The sequence below is a fragment of the Tyto alba genome, unplaced genomic scaffold, assembly GCF_018691265.1.
Source record: "Tyto alba isolate M040663 unplaced genomic scaffold, T.alba_DEE_v4.0 Super-Scaffold_32, whole genome shotgun sequence".
NCBI classification, from domain to species: domain Eukaryota; kingdom Metazoa; phylum Chordata; class Aves; order Strigiformes; family Tytonidae; genus Tyto; species Tyto alba.
Window position 1 is genome coordinate 2,996,987 of NW_024881307.1, and position 26,105 is coordinate 3,023,091.

Consider the following 26,105-nt stretch of genomic DNA (forward strand, 5'->3'; position numbering starts at 1 on the left):
CAGGAGCTGGCGCACAGAGACACTCACCAATCTCATCCTGGATTTCTTCAGCCACATATGGCACCTTGTAGAGCAGAGACAAGCTTTGATTCATCCGCTCCTCTATCACATGGAGATGTGTCATCACCTGCAAATGTACAAGAGCGTGTTGGAGTAGGCAAAGACTGTCAGTCACTCGATCGGTACTGGTACTTTGCTTGTTTAATAAAATATCTTCTACTGGTAGATCTGCCATGGCAGACAATAGAATGGGACACAGGTCCATCTACTCCAGCTCTCCAACTGATGCTCTCTAACACATCATGCTTCACTGGAACTAGCCATTTGTACATGATGCTCTCAGTAGCTTGGGAAAGGTTGGGGGTGAGAGAGAAGATTCATCTGACTCTTGCCATAACCACTGGAAAACACTAGAGCTGGTATTTCCCATATGCCAGATACGGTCATAATTCATTTCCTGCAGCAGCTACAAGCAAGTGCTTTATTAAATGGATTATCATTCCTGACTACTAGAAAAGATACACACAAAGGAAGCAGACAATATTATTTATCAACTCTGGTTTCAGAACAAAGGTGCCTTTCAGAGCAACGGTGGCATTACATTTGTCTTACACCCACTACGCCCACTCACTGGCAGCAGCCTTCTGCCTTCGTTTGAGAAATAAATTCAAACTCTACACAATCTCAAATCGCTCTTTCCTAGCCTATTAAATTCACAGTAAGTCAAGCCTGACCTGAAGAGGGTGCTGCATAATCAGGGATCACAGAGACCCAGAAAAACGTTTACATGGACGGCCAAACGTTTAAAACAAAATGAAGAGTTGAATGGATCGCTTTACGGTCTGACATGTACCTGACCTTTAAGAGCAAGGATGAAAGCAATTTAATTTTATATGTGGCGGCTTGTCAATCAAGGGAATCGATTGAGGAGCTTAAAGTGCATCTGAAAAGTAAAGCGAATGGAAATTGAACTGTACCACCCACAGCCCTCGCATGTCGATTTGTTGACACTGCAGCCTTCAGAATGAATTAAGGACTGTTTAGATTTTAGCTTAAGAATACAGTCCACACACTCCCTCCTGGGCTTTGGCAGCATCAGGACAAAGGGTCAGGGTGGACGGTGCTTGATATGCTAAGCTGTCTCTGAAAATGCTATCGCATATTCTGCATTGCAAGGCAAACATCAGCTTGTAAACACCACAATCGCTACCGCTCTGAGAAGGCGCAGCTTAACAAGCACCACAGCAGCAGTGGTGGCAGACAACCCGAGCGACAAGACTTCAAGGTACACTGCTAGCACCCCGAAACAACAGGAAAGCTGTGAGACCAGGCACCTCCAAGGGTGAGGTCCGCTTCTAGAAGATCACTGCAACACTGTTCTACACCTCAGAGGTGACACTATCAGACTCTAGTCACTGTCTCTCTCAAACCACGGTATTTCCACCTACTGGTTACACAGCCAAGTAATAAAGCGTTTTTTCTCCAGTAAACTGGGACTGCTAAAACACAGATCACCTCCCTACAGCTGCGACTGGACAGTCAGTTCTCTCTCTGAACTTGTGAAAGGACGAGCAGACCTTTCAGCGTTAACAGGGCATTTTTAATTTGAGCATTAGGCCTTTCAGCACATCTTTCACCATTTTAAAAGTGGGTTGTAAAAACAAGTATCAGGACGTTATTCAAAAGATTTGTGGGATACCTGCAACTACTCTTACAAATACAACGGCCACGTCTGACATCCACTTGAAGCAGCATATTCACATACAGCACCCAGCAGAAAGAAAAGGAATTTCCGGCTGCTCAAAAGATACTGCAACAGCACAGAATAAACTGATCAAAACAGACTTTCTAATAAAGCTAACGGTGACGATCAAGTGCTTGCCAAGGGTTATGCATTACGCTCTGGAAACAAGGCAGCAACTGCAGAGGGACGAGAGAACTCCCACAGACCCAAACACAGGCATCGTGAAGCACAAGCCTAATGAAATGAACACACAGACAGACACGAGGTCTTGGAAGAAGTGAGGAAGTCTGACCAAGTCCCCAGGAAATAATTTCATGGGTGCTTGACAAAAGGAAACACCAAAATGATACCAAACTAGCTTTAAAGCCCTAGACTTGTAATCGTGACCAACAATAACTCATGTATAAACCAGAGTTCCAATACTGAATACTGAGTCAAGTACCAAGGAAAAAAAATCGTACAGACAGCGTATCTGGTGACAGGCAACGTGCATACAGCATGCGAGATCTCTGCACAAGTATGAGAAGTTGCTATAGGACCCAGCAAATCAGCGTGAGGACTCGACGCGTGGCTTCCAGGGCCTCCGACAGCCGGGGCTGGGTAACAATGCCTCCCTTGATAGAAACATTCTTATACCTGAGATTTCATCTGTGCAGCCTTTTGTGGGTCAACTGCCAGGACGTGCTGGTAATGGCGGATGGTGTGCAGACGGTCCTTGTTCTCGGCACGAACGTAGCGCTTCAGAGCTTGCAGGATGCGGTGGGGCTGCAGGATTTGAGGAGGGGAAGAGTTCAAATCCATTTGATTCAAAAAAACTTTCCCAGCTGAAATACAGCACTTCAGATGTGAGCCTGCTTTGTAACTGGACAGATCAATCACCTGCACTAACCTCTTAGATATTTTCTTTTTAAATTAGGTCTGTTTGACTTGTGAACACCAAAGCCAAGGGGTTTTTTTAACCAGGCAGAAAGCAAAGCGAGTCAATCAGGAGACCCACTGCTAGGTCTGCAGCACAAACGGCCATGATGGAGAAAGCTTTACTGGGAACCCATTCCCAGTTTCTGCCCCGGCAAGTCGGAGGCAGTCTTCCCACCAAGCCATTCACCCCCCTTCCCCCCTGCCAGTGCTGCTTTATCGTCAGAGAAACTCACCCGCGGCGGGTCCGCCTGCAGGGCAGCCAGGTAGTTCTCCAGAGCAATCCGACGGCGATCGTTCAGCATGGCTTCCACACGAGCCAGGTGAGTTTCCACAAGCTGCTGCTTCTCACTTGCTGCCTCTTTCTCCAGAGATTTCACCATTGCCTGGAAGTGCTAGAACCAAGAAAGGAGTCTGCATGAAATGCGCTGTATGCATCAATGTCACCTCTTCTCTCTTGACAGAACTCCTTGGAACGAACGGAGCTGGTTACACTGCACGTCTAAGCTTTTGGTGTAGGAGAGAAGGGCACTGAGGAATGGTGACGCAGATTTCATCCTCGCAAATTCAATAGTGACAATTTGCCTTCCAAACTTCCTTCACAAGGCATTTCAAAAGTCTGAAGGCGGCACATGGCCTTGCAGATAAAGATCATGTTGAAGTTGGGAGATCCAGACTGCACTGAACGAATGGCTCAGTATTCACTCTTACCCTCAACCCTGCAATATGGGTACAGGATAGATCCCTTCAGCCTAGAGCCACTGATCTGAATTTACAGAAGTTTACAAAGGTATTGCATAGGGGATTTTTCATCAGCATGCCTTCACATCAAATCTCTATACGTTCTATTAGAAAGGTCATAACCCACATCTCCAAACGAGCCAGAAAAGTCCATTAAGCATTGTTATGTTTCAACAGAAATGACTGAAAACCCTTTTGGACTTTCGGTGGCTTACATTAAAAAGAATGTAGAGAAAACTGTTCCAGGATAGAATCCAAAGTGGGCTTAAAATCTGGAGTCAATCACTTAGTTGTATAGTGGTTTGAGGGAACGTCATATAATTGTCACTGCCAGAAGAGCCTGCCCCTAACAATCCCATATGGAGAATATCCCTGATTAACTTCACAGCCTAACTGAACTCTCCTCGTAAGGCCATAGATTGGCATTTTGGCAGCAAACCAGCTTTATGTGCTGTCTTAAGTGGTTTTCACTATGTCTGCCCAAACAGGAAATGTGTGTCCAGAGAGTCAGGGCCAATGTGAACTGGGCTGTGAGGCTGCTAGTTAGTGAGAAAAAGGCCACAGGTCTGAAGTTACAGTTTGGCTCTGCTGTCGCTATGCTTGAGGGGTGAGACAGCTTCCTACTCCTGGGTTTAGGAAAAGACCTGGCACAGTATGGGATCATCTCCAGCTTTAAGAACAAAGCATGCAATTGAATCAAATCTCCTCTACAGGGCAGTTGTTGACAGAACAGGAAAGCTGTTCTTCCATTTCAGTCGTCTTTTGGCTTTGAATATTACAATCTCTCATTTAGTTTATTGACAAGACGAAGGCCAAGCACCAGTAACTTTCTTCTTCGGGTCCTTCAACTCTTACCTGAATGAGAGTCTGCCTTTCTGCCTTGGGGAGATTTACGGCTTGGTGTTCTGCTTCCTCCCATTCCTTTTTCACCTGGACAGGAAAAGGACAGAACATCAACAAGGCACAAATTTATGTGTGACCTCTGCGAGCTAGTCTGCCTTCACAGGCAGATTCCGGCACAGCCCAGCTAGGTTTTGAAGGCACAAAAGAGCTACCGTGGGGTTTAAACCTAGCACTTAAATCCTCTGAGCAGCAAGCGAAGAGTGATTCTTCTCTCCCAACACTGAAGAAATGGAAATCTAACTGCCACAGCGTGGTCACGTTGCAAGAGACACACGGAAGGCTGGCGACCGGAAAGGAAGTCAGTTCATCATCAATTTGTCCAGAAAAACACAGGCAGCACCTACGCAGCACAGCACAAATGAATGAAGCCAGGCACTCACCCGGTCCATGCGGTTGTGGTGTCTGACCTCCAGCTGCTCCTTCGCCTTCTGGAAGCGGGCATGTTCGTTGTCATCCGCTGGCGTTTCGAAATAGACGTCCACATCATCAGTTGGCACTGCAAAGAGAGAGTAAGGGTGAGCGGAGCTGTGATCTTGGATTGCAAAGGACAGGTAGGGAGAGGAATCTCCACGCCTGCATAATTAACAATCTGGCAGGCTGAATTTACTGAACCGCCACCTACCAGGAGTCCATTTTGGTATCTCTAAGCTGCCAATTTACTGCACATCATCGGTTAGTTACCTCATCCCAAAAACACAGTAATGCGCTGCGGCAACCAGCACCTGTTCAAGTCTTCTCAGTAGTTCTGAGATGAGCATTATTCAGCTCCCACAGCAGAATGACTTGGATTGCAGAATAAAGAACTTGGGTTTTTTTTCTTCCCTTTCGCATTGGCTTTGGATAGTTTAAATGACATTTTGTGCATTAGCTATCCGTTGACAAGCCGGCTCCAGACATCATTAATATGATTAGGGAGCTTGACAATAAATCTGCACAAAATACTACCCGATATTTTACACGCCAAACCTACCTTCCCTACCAGATGCACCATGCAGGACTAACAGGCAATATTAGACAAGACAGCAACAGAAGGAGGCTCAGTGTGACAAACTGACTTGTCCAATAAACTGGACTGTTTGTATCTTTAAGACACTCAAATTCGACAAGGGGAGAAACAGAATTTCAGAACTGACTATTTCAAGCATCTGCAAAATCCACAACAGGGGCTCTGTACTCCCGATACAGCAGCTCAGGAAATGCCGAACCAAATTTCCGTGCTGCAGTTTCAGAAACTACACATCCCAGAGCCCTTTCTGAAAGGATCTACAGCAAACACGATGCACTCCGTTGTTGCCCTTCAGCAGGGGGAGGGCAGCAAGTTAAGGCAACCTTTTAATTATATTAGTTCTCTGGGTGGAAAAAACCTCCAACACGTCATTGAAAGAGAGCATGCTTCAGAAAAAAATTTACCTGGCACTTTATCATGAATACAGGGTAAGAGTTTAGCATGCACCTGAACCCACAAACCTTTACTGTAACTAGGGAAGGAGGAGTAAAGAAGGGGAAAGGATTACCGCATGAAATAATGGCAACATACAACACAGGCATTATCGTTGCGTGCAAGAGACAATGTCAGATCAGTACTGTGTTCTGGGCCTGCTCGTGGCATTTCTGAACCAGACTTGGACACAGAGAACTCTCTTTCCAGCTCCAAATCCCTCTGTAACAGGACAAACTTTTGTGCAAAAAGCTCCTGACATCCGCATCTTTTATTTCACCACTTCAGTTAGATCAGCCCAATCTAAAGCACTTGCATGAAGCCCATTTTGTAAACAGGATTACGGCTGTAATAGTCAGACTGCCAAGCCCCAGATAACACAAAAAGCCTTTCAAAAGGCTTTAATGGTAGCTGAAGTGGAAGTGCTGGAGTTCAACAGTAAGATTAATAAGGAGGTTAAAATGTTTTTGGTAGTTCTATCATCTGACATAAAAGCCAGTTGAAAATTGGTGCCAAAAACCTCAAGCTCTCAGAAATGCAGGGACTGAGTCGCGATTCGCATTTCAAACCAAGCCGAAGGTGGGAATCTGAATTCTGTACTACTTCTCTGATATTTTCCCAAAATACAATAGCAAGAAAACGCCTACTACCAGGGGAACGAGGAGTATCAGCCCAGTTTTCAGGACCAACTGGTGAAACATATGCACGGTAACATGACTGGGGAAAGCGAGTGCTTCCTTCCACATGTTTGGAAAAAAAAGCCAGTTACATCAACAAGCAAGCTATGTGTTTTCACAAGAGGTTAGAGACAGCCCCCGATCCCTATTACAGATCTGGAAGACACCACCTAAGCCCTCAGCAAGAGCTGCAAGCCAACGATGAGCACAGACAGCATATGCCGAGAGCTACTTTCCCCAGGAAAGTTCACCCCTAAAGACCTAGAGAAGCGGAAACAAGAGGAGGCTGCTGCAAAAGGACAGACAGAACTGCTGCAGACACCAGAACCAAAAGGATGAGCTACAGACATATCCTCTCTTGACCTAGGCAAGGAGGAGGAGACACCAAACGCCAGACAGACAGTGGCTAGCTGCAAAGGGGCCAGTGGGAGGCAGGACTTACTCATCTTTTTACACACAGCCATACAATACTCCTCTGACTCAAAATTGTTCCTGTTGCCTCCGCAGCCTCCATATATAAAGCGAATGCATTTTCTCTTGTTAGAGTCGAAGTACCAACGAGGCATCACAGCCCGGCAGGGCCCTGTCATCGCCTCCTGGGAGCAGACAGCTGTGTGGAGACGGGTTAGAACATGAGCTGGTGAGGAGCACAGGCCTTGCCGAGCGACTTACACAAAGCAGCGGTGGCTCTAGTTCACACCTTCTTCTGGGGCACCAGCGCTGGCCTCAGCATCACTACTTCACCGACCAAAGGGCTTTTGGCAGTTTTGGGGGGGGGGCGGGATTTTTAACATCGCAAAAGCCTCCGTCACAAGGCTTGCCAGTGCTATTCAGCACGTGGTGCTTTGGAGCAAACACGCAACAGCAGCAGGCCACCCAAGCAGCTGTCTCAACGTGGAGCTCTCATCTGCTAGAGTGATTTCTCCTTAGCTAGAGGCTGAAACAGCAAGGATCTATTTTGCTGATGCCACAGCGTTATGCCTCGGGTGTCCCAGTGGTAGAGCCTCCACTGTATAAACCAACATGATGGAAAGAAAACCCGTTAGGGCTGCTTAAAGCATTCCAAGATGTCCTGTTCCGCTGCACTGTGCCTGGATAGACACTTCACATCTTAAAGGTGAGGTATAAGAGCACGTGAAAAGGCAGGCTAAGCAAAAAGAACACGATTGCCATGGCAATCTCAGCTGCTAGGCCTTTAAGTTTTCAAACATCTATACACTGAATATTGAAACTCCAGGTAGCCATGGCACGTGGACTGCTTCACAATAAGCAGGCAATGGAAGCAGCTGGGTTATTCTGAGGCAAGAGAACAGGTACAGTCAATGAGTTAGCAACTGTTCACGGTACTTCAGGGAAAAAAAAGCCTGCGTACCCCCCCAGACGCCCCAATCATATTGTGCCAATTCTCTTTCAGCACCTGCAGATCTGTAACAGTCCTGTACATGTATGAGCTAAGCCTTGTTTCAGCAAGTGAAATCATCTGCAGCATGCTGGCATTTTACCAAAAAGATGCAAGAACTGCTGGCAACGATTCAGTGATCTGTAGCTAATTGAATTTCATTCCCGCTCCCCTCCTCCTCCCTCTGCAGACACTTCTACATGCAAAGTACAGGACATCATATAATGCTGAGGCACCACGCAATCAGCAAATGCCCTCTGCAGTGGCACCTACCACTTAACAAAAGCTACCGCAAGTACAGTATATATTACTACTGCAGTAAGTATATATTACTCATATAATAAAAGCAGGCCAATTGGCTGACTTTGTTTCATGAAAGAGAAGGGTTTATGCAAAGGCTATTAAGGCAGCACTATATATCTTCCTCACCCTCAAGTGGCCAGATGGTACCTTTATGCCACTTCTGCAGAGCACGGCCCAGCACTTTTAGTTTCCTTTTTGTAAGCCACCAAATCCAAGCTGATCACCCCAACTATGATTTTAAATTCTTACGAGTGCCCCAAATGCCTCTCAGGTTTTTCAAAATTAGCCTACGCAGATACGGTTTTCTGACTCAACGCTGCACCTTCGTGAAGGTGCTTGTTCAATGTGCCAAACACTGGGCTCTCTGCCAGCAGAACTGCTGTTTATCTGGAAACATATGGCAAATGCTCTAGAGAGTTAATTTCAACACTTGAAACATAAGCATCATCAGCTTTCCTCTGTTTGCTAACTTATCTGGCGAATACAACTTCCAAGTGGCATTTATTGACTTGATCAAAACCCCACCACCAACTGACAGCCAACAAGAATACTCTCACAGAAGCACGAGGCCTGTAGGCTAGAACGTGTCTTACATTTCATATCGCTGCTGACTTCTTTTTCAGAAACAGCCTTCTCGTTGCTAGGCTCTGTGGGGGTCTCTTCATTGTAATCGTCAACTTTGTAGCTATCGTAATAGTAATCACGGTCTTCCACCACGTCCTCCTCCTCTTCCCCTTCATCTTCTTCATCCTCATCTTCCTCCACAGCTGTTCCTGTGAAGTCTTCTACACCTGCCTCTGTAGGGAACTCACTGAAGGGATACAGTTCAGTTAGGGGGTTAAGCTAAGGCTGATCACTTCGCAGCCAACCTTGGACGTACCGGACTAATGATTCCCTTGTCATCTGTCCCCATAAGAGGTGGGAAAAACAAACGTACCCACTATTGATCAACTGCAGCAACGGGACTTCCCTCATTACACACACCTGCTATTGCAGGCAGAGCTTCTCCATGCCTCTGCCTTCCATTTTCCCCATCAGCTTCCTTCCAGTAAGTAAAAGTCTACCACTGGGGGAGAAAAGTCTACCACTTGGGACCTACTGAAGCCATCAGTCTTTCTGACTGTCTAAGGATGGAGGGAAAGGTTAGCTCCTCCAGTAACAGGAGCACTGCAACGTCATCTGTCCTTCTGCAATGCTTTTTCAGGCTCAGGGCACTCCTCTGGGAAATTCAAAAGCACAGAAATTCGCCTCGCAGTCCTCACCGCAAGGGAGGCGTTGTGTGAAATATTCGCAAACAGGGACTTCACGTACAGAGCTGTTAACGCCTCTCTGCCAGCAAGAACCCTACCTTTTATAAACGTCATAGTCTTCATCCTCATCTTCATCCTCTTCCTCTTTGGACAAAGCCTCATCCACAACCTTTGTCTGAGGACAACAGACATATTCTGTTCCATGGAACTGGTCTACTCCGCAGGGCAGCAGCATGCCGTAACTGTGCAGGATCATCCCTTCCGTCAGACAGGCCTGAAGGAGGAGCCCATTTATGTCAGTTTAACATCACATTCTTGCTTTGGATAAAGCTAAAGTTTGCCTATCACAGATCCCAAGAATACTACCCAGCGGTCTCAATTTCACAGCAAAAAGGCAACAGCAACATACCACCTAAGCCTCAACATCAAAGAAAAATGGATTTGAAACTTGTAGCTTAAACAAAATCTCCAGGAAAGTCCCAAATTTGGAGCCATGCAGTGCTTCCTGGTGTTAACGTATCAAACACCTCCCAGCCCCTCACACCTGCTCATGCGTCAGTGGTTAAGTTCAGGAAAAATAACTAGACATTTTTGTGCCAACTCAAGGGAGAAAGCACTTGAAAGAAACAGAACTGTTTGCTTTTCTGGGCTGGCCATTTCATTAAACTTTGTCTATTAAACTTTACATTGGAGTAAGTGAGTAATTCCTCAAATGGACTTTGCATCAAGATTATTTTAACATGCTGTAGATGAAAATCAATCAGATAATTCAAGAAAAAACCAAATGCAAACTGTGATTAGACATTATGTCTGTACACTTCTCTCAAGCTAAGGAAATACACGGCTTGGTGGTGCCCCAGAAAAGAATGAAATACGAAAGGCTTGATTATGTACATTAGAACCCTTCTGTGCCTTGCTTTTTTACAGCATGGATGTAAAACGAGCCAAATATTTCTGGAAAAGTTCTCCACATATGCTGAAAGCAAGTAATTTTAAAATTTGTTAGACATTAACAAGTTTATCCTCAATTAAAACGCGATTCCTCTAGCACACCTTTATTTAGATGGGTTTTGGCTCCCGGGATTTTAAAGAAAGTTTGGCTGGTACATCCTTAATATCATCTTTACTAGCACCATCACAACTAATCCTTGTGTTGCTGATTCTAACAATTGTTCTTTCTACAATGGAAAACACGTACATTTCATCACAATCTTGCTTTTATTACCCCCAGTTCAAAAGGGCGTGCAAAGAATTTGCAACATTTTTGCTAGTCTGATAAAAAAAAAAAAACAAACAACCAAGGGCTAGATTTATTCTGAGAAGATAATCCATCTCTTATGTAAAACCTCCACTAATCAGTCACAATGAAACTCAGCCCAAGCAAGAGTCCCCAAGCGAGCACTCCCAACCAAAATCCCCAGTAGCAGCAGGTACATTAACACAATGTGCAAGAAAAATAGAAAGCATCCTATGATCATTATAGCTCTCTACCCTGGAAAGGATGAGGCATTGCTTAAAGCAATATCCTGGAGACCTAATTTAAACTCCTAGCTCCATCCTAGAGTATGATCTTGGGCAAACTACTTAGAATAACTTTTCATGAGTGAAGAGTAACTCAGCTAGCTACATGGGTTTAAGTCACTTGAGTACTTTTAAATTTTTTTTTTTTTTTTTTATTGTGCTCTGCCTCCACAGACAGCAGGGTGGGAATAACAGACCCCAGACATAAACACTGTTATGGTCCAATACTACAAGCACCCAAGTGGACAGATCCAGAAAAAAATATTGTTGCCACCACAGCAGCTCCATTACCTCTTTAGCCACCGTGTGCCAGTGCTGATGGCTTTCACACACATCCATCCGCAACTTGTGGAAGAACCGGCACTTCTCTGGAACCAGCAGGACATCGCTTACAAACTCACCCACTGAAACACAAGAAACACCCATTGTTCACCCATGTCCAACTTCTAACAGAAAGCAAAGCCAGGATCAGGACTCCCCAAAGTACACTTGGCTGCAAACCCCTTAAAGGTTTGGTATATTCTTAACGGGGACAGGCCAGATCAGCAGCTATCTCTGCAAATTTACAGAAAAACAAGAGCCTCAGAGACTCCAAGGTAGTAACAGAAGTAGAGGCTGATCACTGAAACATTATGTGAACCCTGCAAGGCTGCAGCGAATGCAAAGTTTACAGTGGAAGTTAATAAAAAGTTGTTCGTGGAACGGACAGGATTGACTTAAGAGATTTCACACAAACCTTGAGAAGATTGCATCTGCACGCGGAAGTTTTCAAACCACTTAATCACCAATTTCTAAACGAGCTGCATCATACCAAAGCTAGTTCATGCTGTCTGGTGCTGTAGCAGCCTGGAAATTTTTATATCCCCAAGTGTTATCTGTGTTTTCATATCTGGGTATCTGAGCAAGTTTTGTTTGTTTTTGTTTTGTTTTATTTCCAGATGGTTTAATTCAGGATCAACTGCAGCACATTCCCTGACTGGGACGGTCCTAACCAAAACAGAGAGGGCTGGAAAAATAAAAACTATACGGCCCAAAAAAACAGAGTAGAACCAGAGTCAGCAAAAACACTGCATTCCAACTTTTAGATAACCACAACCTCACCAGCATGCTGATGTTTTGGCACAATCTTAAAACCTGACTTTTGCTTTTGAGGAAGGCAGGAGGGAAAGAGATAATCAGGCTCTGTATTAGTTAAACTTAAAAGCTGTTTAGCCTCAGTTTCCACCACAACTCAGTTTGGTGCCAACACATGTCAAATAAGTATCAGAACTACACGAACAATGAGCATCACTATCTGTTCTTACCCCAGAAGTCCTAATAATCACTGCCACTGGAACCCAAGAGGTGAAATTTTCTCCAAATTGAGATTTTAATTTATTTCCTGCAGATTTAAATGCCACATCCAGTAATTTTAAAAGGTATCTAGATAATCTGAGAAGACCAGAGAAAGATCTTCAGTTCAACTGTTTCAAAGCAACACACCTCGCACACCTGACTGGCAGCTTTAGGAACTCCTCATTAAAACCGGAGAAAAGTTCTTTAAGTCAAAGCCCTTTTCTCTCTGAGTCTCCAGTGAACAGAATTATTTGTCCAAACAACCTTCACCATTAGGATTTCAAAATAAATTCTAATATTTTGCTTTGCAGCCCCTTAGTACTGATATTCAAGGTTCATAGACACTTCTCCTATGCACTATACAGAAGTCAAGTAGTGTTTAGGGACAGATTATTAATTGCAAGATAATGAAATCAACTAGCATTCATCATCTCTTTTAAATTAGTTATTTCAACTAACAGACACAAAGAAACTGTATTTTTCCCATTTTCTTCTCCCAAAACATGCCAGTTACAATTTTGAGTTAATAATCTTTCCTCTTTCGCTCTCACAAGAGGTTACTTAAAAAGTTTCTGTTAAGAAAGCTGTAACTGACCAAACTTGAAAATCAAGAAACTCATTCTGGGGACTGAAAGCTGAAGACTCAAGCTGATCAAATACAATAATGAGTAACAAAACTCAGCCATTAAACAGCTATTTTGAAAAACACCGAATCCTAGCACCTTCGCGTAAGACACGTGGAAGGTTCTCTCAATTCATCTGGGAACTGGGCAACCCCTACACACTACGAATTAGTGGACACCTCCTCCATTCATGGCCACTGCTATCAAAAAAGAAAAATCCTCTCCCTTTTCAGATCCTAGCAGGCCTAAGAGATGTTTCCATGCCACCTAACAGCCCAGCCAGAACTGTCAGCAGTTTGTCTTTTCACACCTCGCCAGGCTCAGCTCTGCTCCCATCATCCTATTGTTACCTTTTATTTTACAGTTCAGTGAGAGTGCTAATGGGTTCTCCTCTTCACCTTTGAAATACAAAACGACTTGCACTGGTGGGGGGAAGCAGGAGAGGGTTAAACACAGTATGACAAGCAAGATTCTACCTCAAGATAGCCTGTGCATTAATGTAGCAAGGAAAACACAAGCAGGAATGGGAACAATAAAACCAGAGTTGACTATAAATAAAAAGTCATAGCCACCCCAGAGAAAACACATCATCCATTTACAATAAGCAATTAGTGGACTGCTAAAGACCGACTACTGCCTTGCAACTCAGATCTGAAAACCAAAGCTGCCTTGCAGGCTGGGCTGTACAAGTCAAGAACACTGTGAAAGACATTAATTAAAAACTTTAACAGATAGTTTAATGCTTATCATATTTTACAGCACTGTCACTAAAATCAGCTTATTTTTCAGCTGGAGAATAGGCCTGGGGGAGGATTATTTCTAAAAGAGATGACTCCTTACAAATACAGAAATTGGGCTTTCATCCTTATTATCATTAGAAGTTCTCAGTATAGTCAAGCTGGGTTTGGTTGTTTCTCAAACCTACACTTTCACATCTACAAAAATACACATCCTTCTCCTGGGATGTATCCACACCAAATCTTTATTTTTTATGAAGCGCTTTAGGATTGCCTAGCAGAGGGTATTACACATAGGAGAAGAATACCCATGCAGTTCTGCAGATTTGCTTGTGTTCTATGTCAAACCACAGGCTAACCTCAGATACAGCTACAAATTATGAAAACCGGTTCCCACTGAACGCTCCCAGCAATCAGACTCTCCAAGATTGCACAAGACTTCTTTCAAAACAAGTCTTTTCCAGTGGATAACTGAAAAGATATTCAGCCAGCTGAGACTAAGCTTACCACTAAGAACACATGCAGCAGTGTCAGGCACAGCACACAGGTCAAAAGTCGCAAGGTAAACAAGACGAACACATTGCCCGATTCCAGAGGGTGGATGGATTCTGGAAAGCACCATGAAATCCATCACAGTTTATCTCATACTCTTTCACAGTTCAAAGTGGGGACATGGGATACAGCTGCAAGAAGCAAGCCCTCTTTGAAACAGCAAAGTTTAAATATAGTCATTGAAATAGAATAGAGATCTCTTGCCAAGACCAAAGCAGGAAGCCTGAACGCACTGAGCATTTAAGTCTCCAAGGCAACAAAATATTAAAGCACTACAAAAATAGGATCAGAGTATTAAATCCCAATGTCTTTGTGATACTCAAATACAATAGCCTTCAGGTTTTTCTGGCAGTTGCAGAGAATGGGGATTTCTTTTTCACGCCAGGCACCATTATTCCACCACAGCTGTTATCAAGCTGTCGATCTGTTCGAGAAAGGCACAGTTCCATCTTGTGGAAATAAAAATGTTTGAGTGAAAGTTGGATGTGGAAATGGCAACCTGATATGAGAGAAGCCTTGCAAACTTGGTCGTTCTCTCTGTAAGAAACCACAAGAATGCATCAACACATCATACCACACACTCACCCAGGCACTTGTAGGGCACGACAATATGAGTGTGGTCCTTGCACTGTTTCTTCCCTCTCTTGCACCAGCTGCCGATGCTGACAGGTTGATTGGCTTCCACAACATTCGTGATCTGAAGGTCTGGATACATCTGTTTAACAAGATGCAGATAGAGGTTTCTCTTCAGAAAGGACAAAGAATTTGCAAATTGGCTCCTAACCAGAAGTAGCGGGGATGATTCTCTACACGAAAGCAAGTTCAAATTTGCACACGGACACACATTCTCTTCTGGATCAAGCTTCCAACAGCTGAAGACATAAAGCCCCCAGCTGCGTGTCACACAGGGCTTGAGAAATGGAATGTGTCATCAGTTCTTTGTGTCAGGAGAAAGCCAGGTCTGGGGCAAGAGCCTTCATCGGCACTAAGCTGAGGTGTCTGGCTTTGCATGGTAGTGGAGAAGTATTTATCTGTTCTGTTCTGTCTGGTGCAGCTCGATGCCCCCTGGAAGAGGGTAATCATAGGGTTTAGTAACATCTTCAGACTCTCTCACCATATGTCAAGCTACTATGCACCTACCTCCTCAGGTTTCCTTATGCCTGCTCCATTTATGATGTATTAATATGATCCCTATGTCCTGCTTGAGTTCTCAAGGCCAGACGCTGACTTATATTTAGGTTTCTACTAGATGAAGGTAAATGTAGCCCCAGTTATATATCAGCCTTGGAAAAGTTTTAAAAGTCTTCTAGTCCAGACACGATGCATTCCATCACTTTCCCATTAAAAAAAAAAAATACATTCCTTGTGGTATTTTACATTCCTGTCACCTCAGAGGAGCAACTCAAGACACTTATCAAAGTCAATATGCTACACTATATCTGAGGCACACTGAAAGGAGATTACATCTTTTACAATGAAGCATGAAGAGCCTAAAAAATACTGTCAACGTTTCGATGAAAATATTTTTCTAATATTCTGGCTGATGGGAACATGACACTGAGAAGAGCACAGTCACATTCTAATTACAATAGGTGTCAGGTTCCATTTTGCACAACGTGGAGCAGATGCTGGTTCACCAGCCCAAAGGCCGAACATCTGGTGAAATCCATGCGAACACAGACCTCTCTGACTTACAGACCAAGGACCTTCTGCAGCAGGGTACAAGGATCTAAATCAGAGGTATTTCCTAAATCCCACTGCAGTGTCCTCCCTGCTGTTCCTGAGCAGTAACTCGGCAAGACGGTCGGGAGAAGTGAGCTAGTCAAAACCAAGGTAAGTCTCCAGCAGGGTTAATTTGCTAATGACGAGTTAAATTAGAATCCAATTCCTCAGCAGCAGTGAAGATTCAGGACCACACAGAAAAACTCACCTCCTGGCAGTACTGCAAAATCTCTTCCTTTCTTCCAAAGCAGCTCTTGGTCCCCGAAGTGTCAGGTTCCCATTTCCCAGTCTGGATATTCACATGCATATTTAGCTTCCCACAGAACATGGCAATTTGAGGCTCTGCCACCGCAAACCCTGTCCCAGCATTGGCTGCCAGCGCCTGTGAGGACAAACAAAAACCAAAACACGTTGATTGCATTATCTGATTGAAAGCAGAACATCTCAAAGAACCAGAAACCCTCTGGCACCTTCTCAGAGAGCTCCTGCTTAATCCAGAATATTGGTGGAGTTTTGCAAACTATTTTGCAACAATTTTCCTTAAAGCTGGTGATCTCACACCAAGTTTTCATCAGCAAGGTGTTTGTTTTTCCAAACTGTTTTTATTATTGAAATAACAGCTTACCAAAACCAAGATTAATACACACTTCAAGGTGCGCCATAAAGGGTAAAACAGCTGCCTGAAACACTTAAACCAACATTTGAAGATAATTAGCTAATACTAATAACCGTTGGCAGAAACACCTTTGTGAGGCTGCACACAAAGCAGGTATTGCTACTACTAATAAAATAACTGCCTCCCACTGCAAGAATCCTGCTCAGAGTTTGAAGCCATGTGTTTCTCCCACAACCTTCAAATATTTGGGCTAGAAACACCTAAGCTTGCCCAAACATCCAAGTAAAGATGAATTCTGCTGAATCAGAAAACCACAGCTGTTACAACCAACTCTTCTAAGCCTGTTGTCTCTCATTCAGCGCACTCCTATTTGTAGGGCCTGGCTTCTGATGTGTATTCTGTGCAATTCCCATCCTCCACCAGCAGACAAAAACCCGACAGCCCAGACCCACATTTGGGACAAACTGCAGATTGATCAATGAAAACAAGGTCAGGTTCCCTTTCTGAAATCTTGCCGGCTGACCAAAAGAAGAAAAAAGAGATTAAATTAAATTGTAGACTTGGGTGTTTTCTGAAAAGACTGAGTGGATGCTGGGAACTAAACATCCTCTCCCTACATAACTACTAGCTGTTGTAAAAGAAAAAAAAAAAAAAGAAAAAAAAAAAAAGAGGTATGAGGCAAAAAAAGGATGAACTCTTAAATCAAAAGCTCTTCAGGTTGTTTAGGGGAATGAAATCCATTTCAACTTCTTCAGATGAGGCAGACTGGAAACAGCAATAGACAGAGGTTTCACTGTCCCTGAGTTGTATTTTTTTTTTCCCCTAGCAGGCAGCACTACCCTAGGCCAACAGTCCTGCCTTCATATTTAACTTTTCATGCACTCAAAAAATGCATACAATACTGTGGGCACTGCTCATTCCCTATTGCCTGCAGATCTGCATCAACTTATATCAATACACGTAGGCTTAAAGCAAATAAAGGAGCAAAGAGAAGAATTCAACCAGACAACCCCTGTGGCAGCTCCTAGTTGCTGGATACTAGGAAAAAATTAACTCCATTGTAATTAGCTCCTTTCTCCCCCTCACCATTTACACACAAAACCACTGCCTGGAGATAAGACACTTGAACGCTCAGAGTCAAGGATTGTTTAGTGACGAACACATGGCTGGTGCTTGGGGGATAAGGCCCACTGGAGGCACAAAAGCACAAATGCACGTCTTAACTACAGAAAAATTACCGCTTGAGTTTTAAAAACTCTTCAGCTGCACATCACTTGAGAGAAAGTCTTATACAAGCGGCTCCTATTTATTCTAACCCCTTCACCTGACAGATGCTGCTGAGAGCATGTTTTAGCACAGATCAAAAAGTAACAAAATACTGAACTATATATAACAGATACCAGTATCAATGTCCCAGTAACAAAACGCTTCCAAGATCACATACACTTTCAAATTGAGCACAGATACGTTTGTTATACTCTTTTTACTAATGAAAAGACAATAGTTAGATACTTTGGGTATAGGAGGACTTCTGATGAATACGCTGAGGCTGGGTAACAGGGTGCAGTAACTTTGTTCCTTCAGAAATCAAACCATTTAACAACCATTTGCTTCTATCAAGTGCCAACCGATACCAGGCTCCAAAGCCTAGGCTCTTACACTGCCTTCCTCCCTGCCGTACCGTTTCAGAAGAAAAAGGCAAAGGTAGAATGATCCTTCATAATTCTATAAACACACACATATAAACTTTGTCAGAGGGCCCTTTTATCTCTCTTCTTACAAACACCACTTTGGTACCAACAACCACTTTCCAGAGAGCACAAGACTTGACATGTTAAAGGAAACAATCCACAACACAATTTTGTTTTATGACAACACTACAACTACATCCAAGATCCAGGCTGAATTCTGAAAAGACCAAAAAGAAATGCAAGATGAAGTATGCACAAAGCATTAACCCTTGTAAGAAGAATACACTGCATCAAAGGAGAATAAAATGTATGTGTTGGGAACAGCTTGGAGATCATTAGCACTACCTATGCTTGAAATCTGTTTTCTTCACAGCAAACCTAACACATGCAGCAAAATAAGGTAACTGCATAAGGAGGAGAGGGGCAGGCCCCGTCGGAGAGGCTGAAGCATCCATCAGTAATCCATTCACAGCAGCTCTTGCATGGGCAAAACTCCTGTTCAAACGCATGCCAACCTCCTGAAATCATGACCAGCCCCTATTTACATACTGATGCGAGCTCGTGTTTATTTTTGCTGTCTCTCCAGCCTGACACCTCGGCACTGTGGCAAAGGTATCATTCCTCCTCCCTGGATTGCTCGAATAGTTTGCATATCAGTCAAGCACTGTTGCCGTAGCTACCAGAACATGCGAAGCCCCAATTCACAGCAGAACAAAGAGACTAATTACTTGCTTGATTTCATCACTTAATCAAATGGAAGAAATCTTTTCCTGAATTGCACTGTTGAGTAAATTAATGAACTTTGATATACACAAGTTCAATCTTTAACCCCATGACCTGCAAATTAATATTTTTTAATAATAGGCTTCCATTTTTCACTGCTGACAATCCACTCCAGCCACCGAACACATCAGTTATTTAATCCAGCGTTTTTACCTCAATCTAATTGCAATGAGAAAATACAGCACAGCAAAACTCATCTGTACCACTGAAGGCCACACTTTTAGTGAAGGAAATCACCTACAAGAGTTTTTTGGACAAAGACATTTTCTGTTGCTCCCCATAATTACCTTTACCAAAAATAAAAGCAGATCGCTCAGACTGACGGTGCCTGAGGTTAGCTAGTCTACGTTCAAGCCTCACTTTGCAAAAGAAGGGTCGGGGGACATGTAAACCAGCACGAAGCTTGGGATAAAGCTGTGTCCTTAGTTAAGCTCTTCAGTACTTCAGAGAATTTACCCATTCCACATTGCAGAGGGATGAACAAACTGACAGCACATTTTTCTTCGGGAATTTCCCAGCCATAAATGGAAGCAGCCGCCTCTTCTAGTGCTGGGGAACAACTTTTCAATCTCTTAAATAAGCAGGCTGACAGCTCGGGAGGAGCAACATACACATAATGGAAGAGAGTTCATCCAGTTGTATACATCCTTGGCAAATATTATTTTAGTAGCTATTATCCTATTAATATATATCCATAACATGAATGTTATTTGGGAAGAGACTGTTACATAAACTGTTACTTCCCTCGCTGGTGCTTGCATTTACAAAAGGTTTCATGATAAATTCCACTCTGCCTTTTGGTATAATTCTGTAATCCAGTTTGCTTTCCAAGACCAAAGAAGCATTTGATTCCAAAAACACATAAATCTCTGGCCAGTTAGACTCGGTTAAATTCCTCACCCTGTCAGGCAGTGCCTGATTTACAGTCCCAAAACACTGGAAACCTCTAAATCATCTTCTTCTCTGATGGAAATGTCTCTGCCCAAGAATCCTGTCTTTTATTTACTACTAGTCTCTTCAACTTGTGACAGCAGGTTTGCTTGGTGAGTTTTACCCATCCAGAGGCCTGGGCTCTATGCTCTAGAAAGGGTCATGTTTCTTCTTCCTCTAAGTATCTACCATCTCAAAAGAGGGGTACAAGGTCAGTGTGATTTTGGGCACCACACAGCACGACAACGGTCTTTAGGGAGATTTTTTTGTGAATTTAAACTCTTTCTGCTCTCTACTGTGCTTCTACTTCAATGCTGGGAACAACAGTGTACAGGAATTCCTAGCAACTTATGTAAAATAAGGAATATCCCACAACTACACCTAAAACGTATGCATTACATTGCAGTTCAGGTTCAAAAAGGCATAAACATGAAAAATACACCCATTTTTCTTGTCTCGGATTTCTAGGATCTGTTAAACCTCATCATAACAGAGCTTTTTGAGCATGCTGTTTATGCAGCTCCCTATCAAATGCTATTCAAGAAAGCCTTCTGGCATGCTGCTGGGGACCTCAGGATAGAAGGGTGATTGGAGTTTTTTCTTTTGTCAAGAGTTGTTATTCATTATATTTCACAGAAATGAGTTCCTGAGAGCGTTCCTTTACAGCACAAAGGTATCTGCAAAATGTCAAATTTAACTACATTCTGAATTTTCTGTGAGGTCAAACATTACCGTAACCTTGCCCATCTGATCAGATTACCTAGAATATCACAGAATCATAAAATACTAGGTCGGAAGGGACCTCAAGGATCATCCAGGTCCAACCTTTCCTGGCAAAAGCCTGGGCTAGGCAAGATGGCCCAGCACCCTGTCCCGCTGAATCTTTGAAGTGTCCAACACTGGGGAATCTACCATTTCCCTGGGAGATTATTCCAGTGGCTCATCATTCTTATTGTGAAAAATTTTCCTCTTGTCTCCAAGCACAATCTCCACAGGAGTAACTTATACCTATTACTCCTCTTCCATGTGATTCCTTGTAAAAAGGGTGTCTCCTTCTCAGCTGCCACCCTTTAGATACCGAAACACGGTGATAAGGTCTCCCCTAGGCCTTCTCTTCTCAAGCCTGAATATGAGTCTTTATTCCAACAAAACCAGGGTGGATGGGAGCTTAGCAGGAAATCTTAGATTCCCTTCTCATTTACGCTGAAGATCTGCACACACCTTGCTTCTACAGAAAATTCTAGGAATATGCATTCTAAAAAAATCTGAGTCTCCTAACTAACAAGTTTGGTACAAACGTGTTGGCTACTGGGCACATGCATTCCCAGTTGCACAAGCAGGATGAGAAATGCCGGCCCTGGTTAGCAGGCAGAAGGGCTGCGAGGTTTGAGAAATATCAAGAGCCTGCTAGGAAACCTCACGCTGCCTGTGCTTCCCCACCAGACTTCCCCTGCAGCAATACATGAGCAGTCCTGGCCAGATAAAACCACGGAACATTAAGTTGCTTTAAAACTGAAGCTCCAGCCTATAAACTGCTGAAAAAAAATCTCCGATTGTGAATTGCACTGACTTGGTGACCAGAGAACACAGATTAATAACTGCTGAGGGCATTCACTGCCTCAAAAGAAAATGCACAGCCTTTTGTAGGATTGTCTGCAGGTCGGATCAGATTTCCTGCTCAGAAGAGTTCCAAGTTTTCCACAACTATTTGCTGCTACACTGACAAAAACCGCCAGGCAGTACTTGGAAAGATTACTTGCGTTGTTTGTTTTTAATTAAGCGAAGCCCCTCGAAAGTAATACTGCTTATTAAATCAGAGCGCAAATAAACCACAACCACAGGGACTTCAGAACATGCTGTTCAGCACAGTCCCTATCCAGATAAATTATGCTTCCCACCTTCACTTAATTAACGAAAAAAAAAAAAAATAATAGAATGAAGCTTTTCTGGATTTTAAAAAAATACATTTCCTATTCTATCTGGAGCACAACAGAGGGGTGTCAGCACTTCAACTCTTTCCATGTCAGTGTTATATCCACAGATATGGAGGATATAAACTGAACTCTTTCAAGACCACTGAGGAATTCTAACAGTTCCTTTGATACGAAAATGAGCCTTGTTACCTTATCAGCCTTCCTGTGAGCATAACCCTTGAAGGCTGCCACTTTTAAATGCATGAGTATTCTAACATTTCACCCTGTCCTTGGCTGAAAAATTGGTACGCACATTCGTGCAGAGACTTAACTGCTTCGAAGCCCAGCTGCACAGCCCACATTACTGCTGTCTGCAGAGCTGACATTCAGGGGCATCTCTTCTTCCATAAGGAGAGGCCAGTCCTTGGCAAAATAAAAACAAAAATCAAGAAGAGACGTCGCCGTCACAAACTCTACCACTGCCATCTGATGTGAAACATTCAGCTGAAGGTTTTGGAAAGAGAACAGCTGGGTTGGCATTGTACAGCTGAGCCTTCCCAGGTCTCGACGTGCCACACAGCCCTTAAACCTAATGTCTGTTGCAGTGAACCTCACCTGTGAATTAATGGTTTGGCAAGCTAGCGTTCAGGAAACCAACACTTCAATTAAAGTGAGGGAAGTTGGCAGAGGGACTTCATGCACAAGAACTTCTGAACAGAATACTTAAAATTCCTGTTCTTGGATTTGCAACTTGTAAACATGAGCAGAGCTTTCAATTTGTGCTTCAAATTGTGTTTCATGCTTTGTTTTCCTTAGCTTCTCTTCCTGCTTTTATTCAGCAGATAGGTGGCTTGAACCCAGGAAGGCTAATGAATGCCTGACACAGCAGGCAGTAAATCTACAGACTAGCAGCTCATCCTAGCTTTATTGCTTTATTTTTTTTTAAATTGCTGATAATTACAATAATGCACACGGGCAGGGGTCCAAGACAGGAAGAATTATTGTCTGCAGGCAGATCTGGTGTGAGCTGATAATACCAGCCTGTGTTTGCTTTTGAATTTAAATGGCAGAAATCTCAGTAAAGCAGTCTTTGGCTTACTTTAACTTGCTGGAAGGGGTGGAGTTCTCATCTGCTTGTCCTTTATTGACTTTTGTGGTAGAGGATTCTGCACCAGCAGAAAACTGGAAACCAATGCAGGAGCTGCAGTGCTAGCTTGGGTGCAGTTTATATTTAGATCTCCACTGTTTACAGCTAACATGCAGCCCCAAAAACTCGGAAGTTCAGTGACAATAATCTATGTGCTTTCATACATGCCGACAGCAACCGTAGCATTACAAAGACCAAAACACTATGGAAGCCCAAAGCATTCCTTACTGCTCTCAAACCTTCCTCTTTCTACAGAGAACAGGGGAGATTTCCAAGCACCTATGACTCACAGGTAGCCTTTCTGCCCTTGGAATTTGTACTAAAGAGGTAGCAGATTATTTCCCCCTCCTCCTCTAGCTTCTCATGCTCCATAAACCAAGCCTACACGAGTCATTGGGCAGATAAGCTGCCTGTCAGACATTTGGACTCAGGAACTGCCACATTTAGATAGGGAACGCAACACTGCAGGCAGTTGTGGTGCATAGCTAGTCTGAATTTGATCCCTGCTCCCTGAGTAAAGCCACGATTCAGCAGAGTCTTGGCTTCCTCAAGTCAGTTGTGTAACATGGATGCCGTTGGCATCCTCTTCCCTACCCCCAGAGAGACGAAGTTCAGAAGAACTCAGTTGGAACATTCCCTGAACAAATGTTACTGTACCCAGAACAGTGTCCTTTAAAAAAGATTGATAGGCCTCAAGCTTTCAAAACTAAACCTCATGTGTAATGGCTGGGACTGGAACATTTTAACACAAAAGCCACCCTAAAAATATAACGGTGAGAGAAGAAGTCGGCAGCACTGTTATGCCGTTAATAATCCTTCAACAGTGCACAGGTAGGTGCAAATATGCTTAATCAGTCAGGCTGCCTTCCACTTGTCACAAGGACATCAGGAGCACTTTTCAGGCAAAGTATCAGAGGGCTACACTTACAGCCATTTCCCTCCCCTTTTCAGCAAAACACAGCAACGGTGCTAAAGTACCTTTTAATATGGAGCAATTCTAAGGCATATTACAGCACACGGAGGCTAGACCTATTTATTACTGGGCTAAACTAAGGCACAAAGTCAAGTGACTTGCCTAAGGTCAGTGGGCTCGGCCCAGTTTAATCCTCAACCTCTCATGGCTCCAAACTGTGTCATCATTCTGTCTTGCACAGTAAGACTAATTACTACTTTCCCACATGCATTATTTGGGCATGTGAATCACAGAGACTCAAGATGTCTTGTTAGTTAGCCAGCAAGTAAAAAAATTCAGTGCAAGTTCATGTTTTCGTGTACACTAAAAATCTACTGAAGAAAAAGGCCACAGGGCAATTCTGCCTTCCTGGACAACTGGGAAGGAGATCCGAGACACAGAGTAGGAAAAGCAGCTATAATTAATAGTGTTTCACTCCACTTAGAAAAAACATTTGACTCTCAGATCTAACTTTTATTACTGAGCTGACAATATGAACTATCACTGTTCATAGTATAAAGGCTTTACTGACAACAGCACATTGCTGGAGGAGTACAGAGACACACCATTTTCTAAGTAAATTCTCCACATGGTTCAGCACCAAGTCCTTTCCATCTTAAGGCACGTTGGCTACACAAGAGTTAGTGAATATAATCCCTGTGGTTACCAGGATACAGAGATTCCATAATACACAGGAAAGTACATTTACAAAATCTTTCATCACTTCAAAACAATTTGTTCGAAGCAAAAAATAACTTCAGGACTAAATCTCATCACAACTCACACGCACACACAACTTGTCCACTAGCTTTCCTAACGGACAAAACTGGAAGAAAGGAGACAGAAAGAATAATTTATTAATATCAGGAAGGCAAAACCCAAACCTTTACTACTGATTCAAAGTGACTGAGCATTTCAGGGGGGAACAAAACAAAACGAAAAAACTTCCCCCCAACAAGCATGAATATTTGTTTTAGAGATCTTGAAGCTCACTGGGAGCTACACAAAAAAGCCTGCAATGGAGAGACCGCTGCAGGAACCTGTGGTTACTCAGTCTAACCATGCATCTAACCACTCAAATGACTTGAGATAAAAAGGCTGCACAGATTGTGTTTTTATCTATCATACAACGATCCAAAAAGCAAGCAGGAAACTGAAGGGCATATTTTAACAGAGCATCAAGAATTTGAAGTGGCAAGGAAAAATACCTGGGAAAAAAATGCAAGATAAATGAAAGATAACAAGCAGGAATGCAGTTTGCAATGCAGTCTGGTTTTGGTTTCAACCATTTGTGAGCTGAAGTCTCCCTCCCTTCATAGATGCTGTTCAGTATTACAGATTGGCTATTTATCTGCACAGTCTGCAATTGTTTTGGAACATGATAAAATACTAATTCGGTATCTTAGAAGTCATGCAGTTAGGCTACACACGAACTTCCCTACAGCATACAGAAATAAGTCAACAGGCCTTGCTCTACCCCTGCTGAAGCTCTGCAGGTCATGCTGATGGCTTTCCACCCCCAAATTCACAATCCTCTGGGAAAAGGAAAAAAAAAAATATAATAACCACCCTAATTAATCGGTAATTCTGCCCTCCAAGCAGTCCAGATGAAACTTCAAATCTGGAAGACAAAACCATGATGTTTTTAAGTCCTGGATTTCCAAACCATGCTAATGACTGGCTTTTGAACATAGGAAACCCACAGCTAAAATACAGGGCTGCTTTCATCTGCTGCTGCTTCCTGAGCTGTGCCAAGTGGATGCTGATCCAGACCAAAATTAACAAGTCACCAAAAAAAATTATGGAACAGCCTTGCTGTTTTCAGCATCCAAACTGAGGATCTGTTTATGCTTAAAACTTTTAAAGTTCTGTCAAAAGCACAGGTTAATTCTATAAATGACAAGTCTATTAAAATAGTCAGCAGTTAGTAGGCATTACCAAGAATGGGTAACTTAACTCTAGCTCTCATTAAATATATTTAGGAAATAATGCAAATTGGGATTTTAAACCAAAAACATCTCCCCACACACCCTCCCACACACCTCCTCCTGTCATTTATTCTGAGAATTGCTCATGGCTTGTTAAGGATCATCTTTAAGGCAGCACCTTGCATCATTGCTCACATAAAACCCAAAATCTTTTAAGAACCTTTAATGTCTAGGGGCACAGTAATCACCGCTTAAAAAAAAAAAATAAAAATCTTTGTATCTGAT

At 43.2% G+C, this 26,105-nt stretch overlaps 1 protein-coding gene across 6 annotated transcripts in view; it reads right to left on the bottom strand.

Moving 5' to 3' along the window:
- The window catches only part of APLP2 (amyloid beta precursor like protein 2), a 48,132-nt gene that overhangs the window by 8,062 nt on the left and 13,965 nt on the right, over nt 1-26,105 (bottom strand). For 4 of the 6 annotated variants that reach the window (XM_042800351.1, XM_042800352.1, XM_042800354.1 and 1 more), the window contains exons 2-12: nt 16,069-16,242; nt 14,724-14,853; nt 11,183-11,295; nt 9,469-9,644; nt 8,714-8,931; nt 6,861-7,028; nt 4,684-4,799; nt 4,256-4,330; nt 2,896-3,054; nt 2,381-2,509; nt 28-127 (exon numbers count right to left, since the gene is read on the bottom strand). In XM_042800351.1, coding sequence (XP_042656285.1) covers nt 28-127; nt 2,381-2,509; nt 2,896-3,054; nt 4,256-4,330; nt 4,684-4,799; nt 6,861-7,028; nt 8,714-8,931; nt 9,469-9,644; nt 11,183-11,295; nt 14,724-14,853; nt 16,069-16,242 — 1,558 coding nt within the window. The remainder of the gene's footprint in view (nt 1-27; nt 128-2,380; nt 2,510-2,895; nt 3,055-4,255; nt 4,331-4,683; nt 4,800-6,860; nt 7,029-8,713; nt 8,932-9,468; nt 9,645-11,182; nt 11,296-14,723; nt 14,854-16,068; nt 16,243-26,105) is intronic. The other 2 variants (XM_042800355.1, XM_042800356.1) reach the window with 2 other exon arrangements.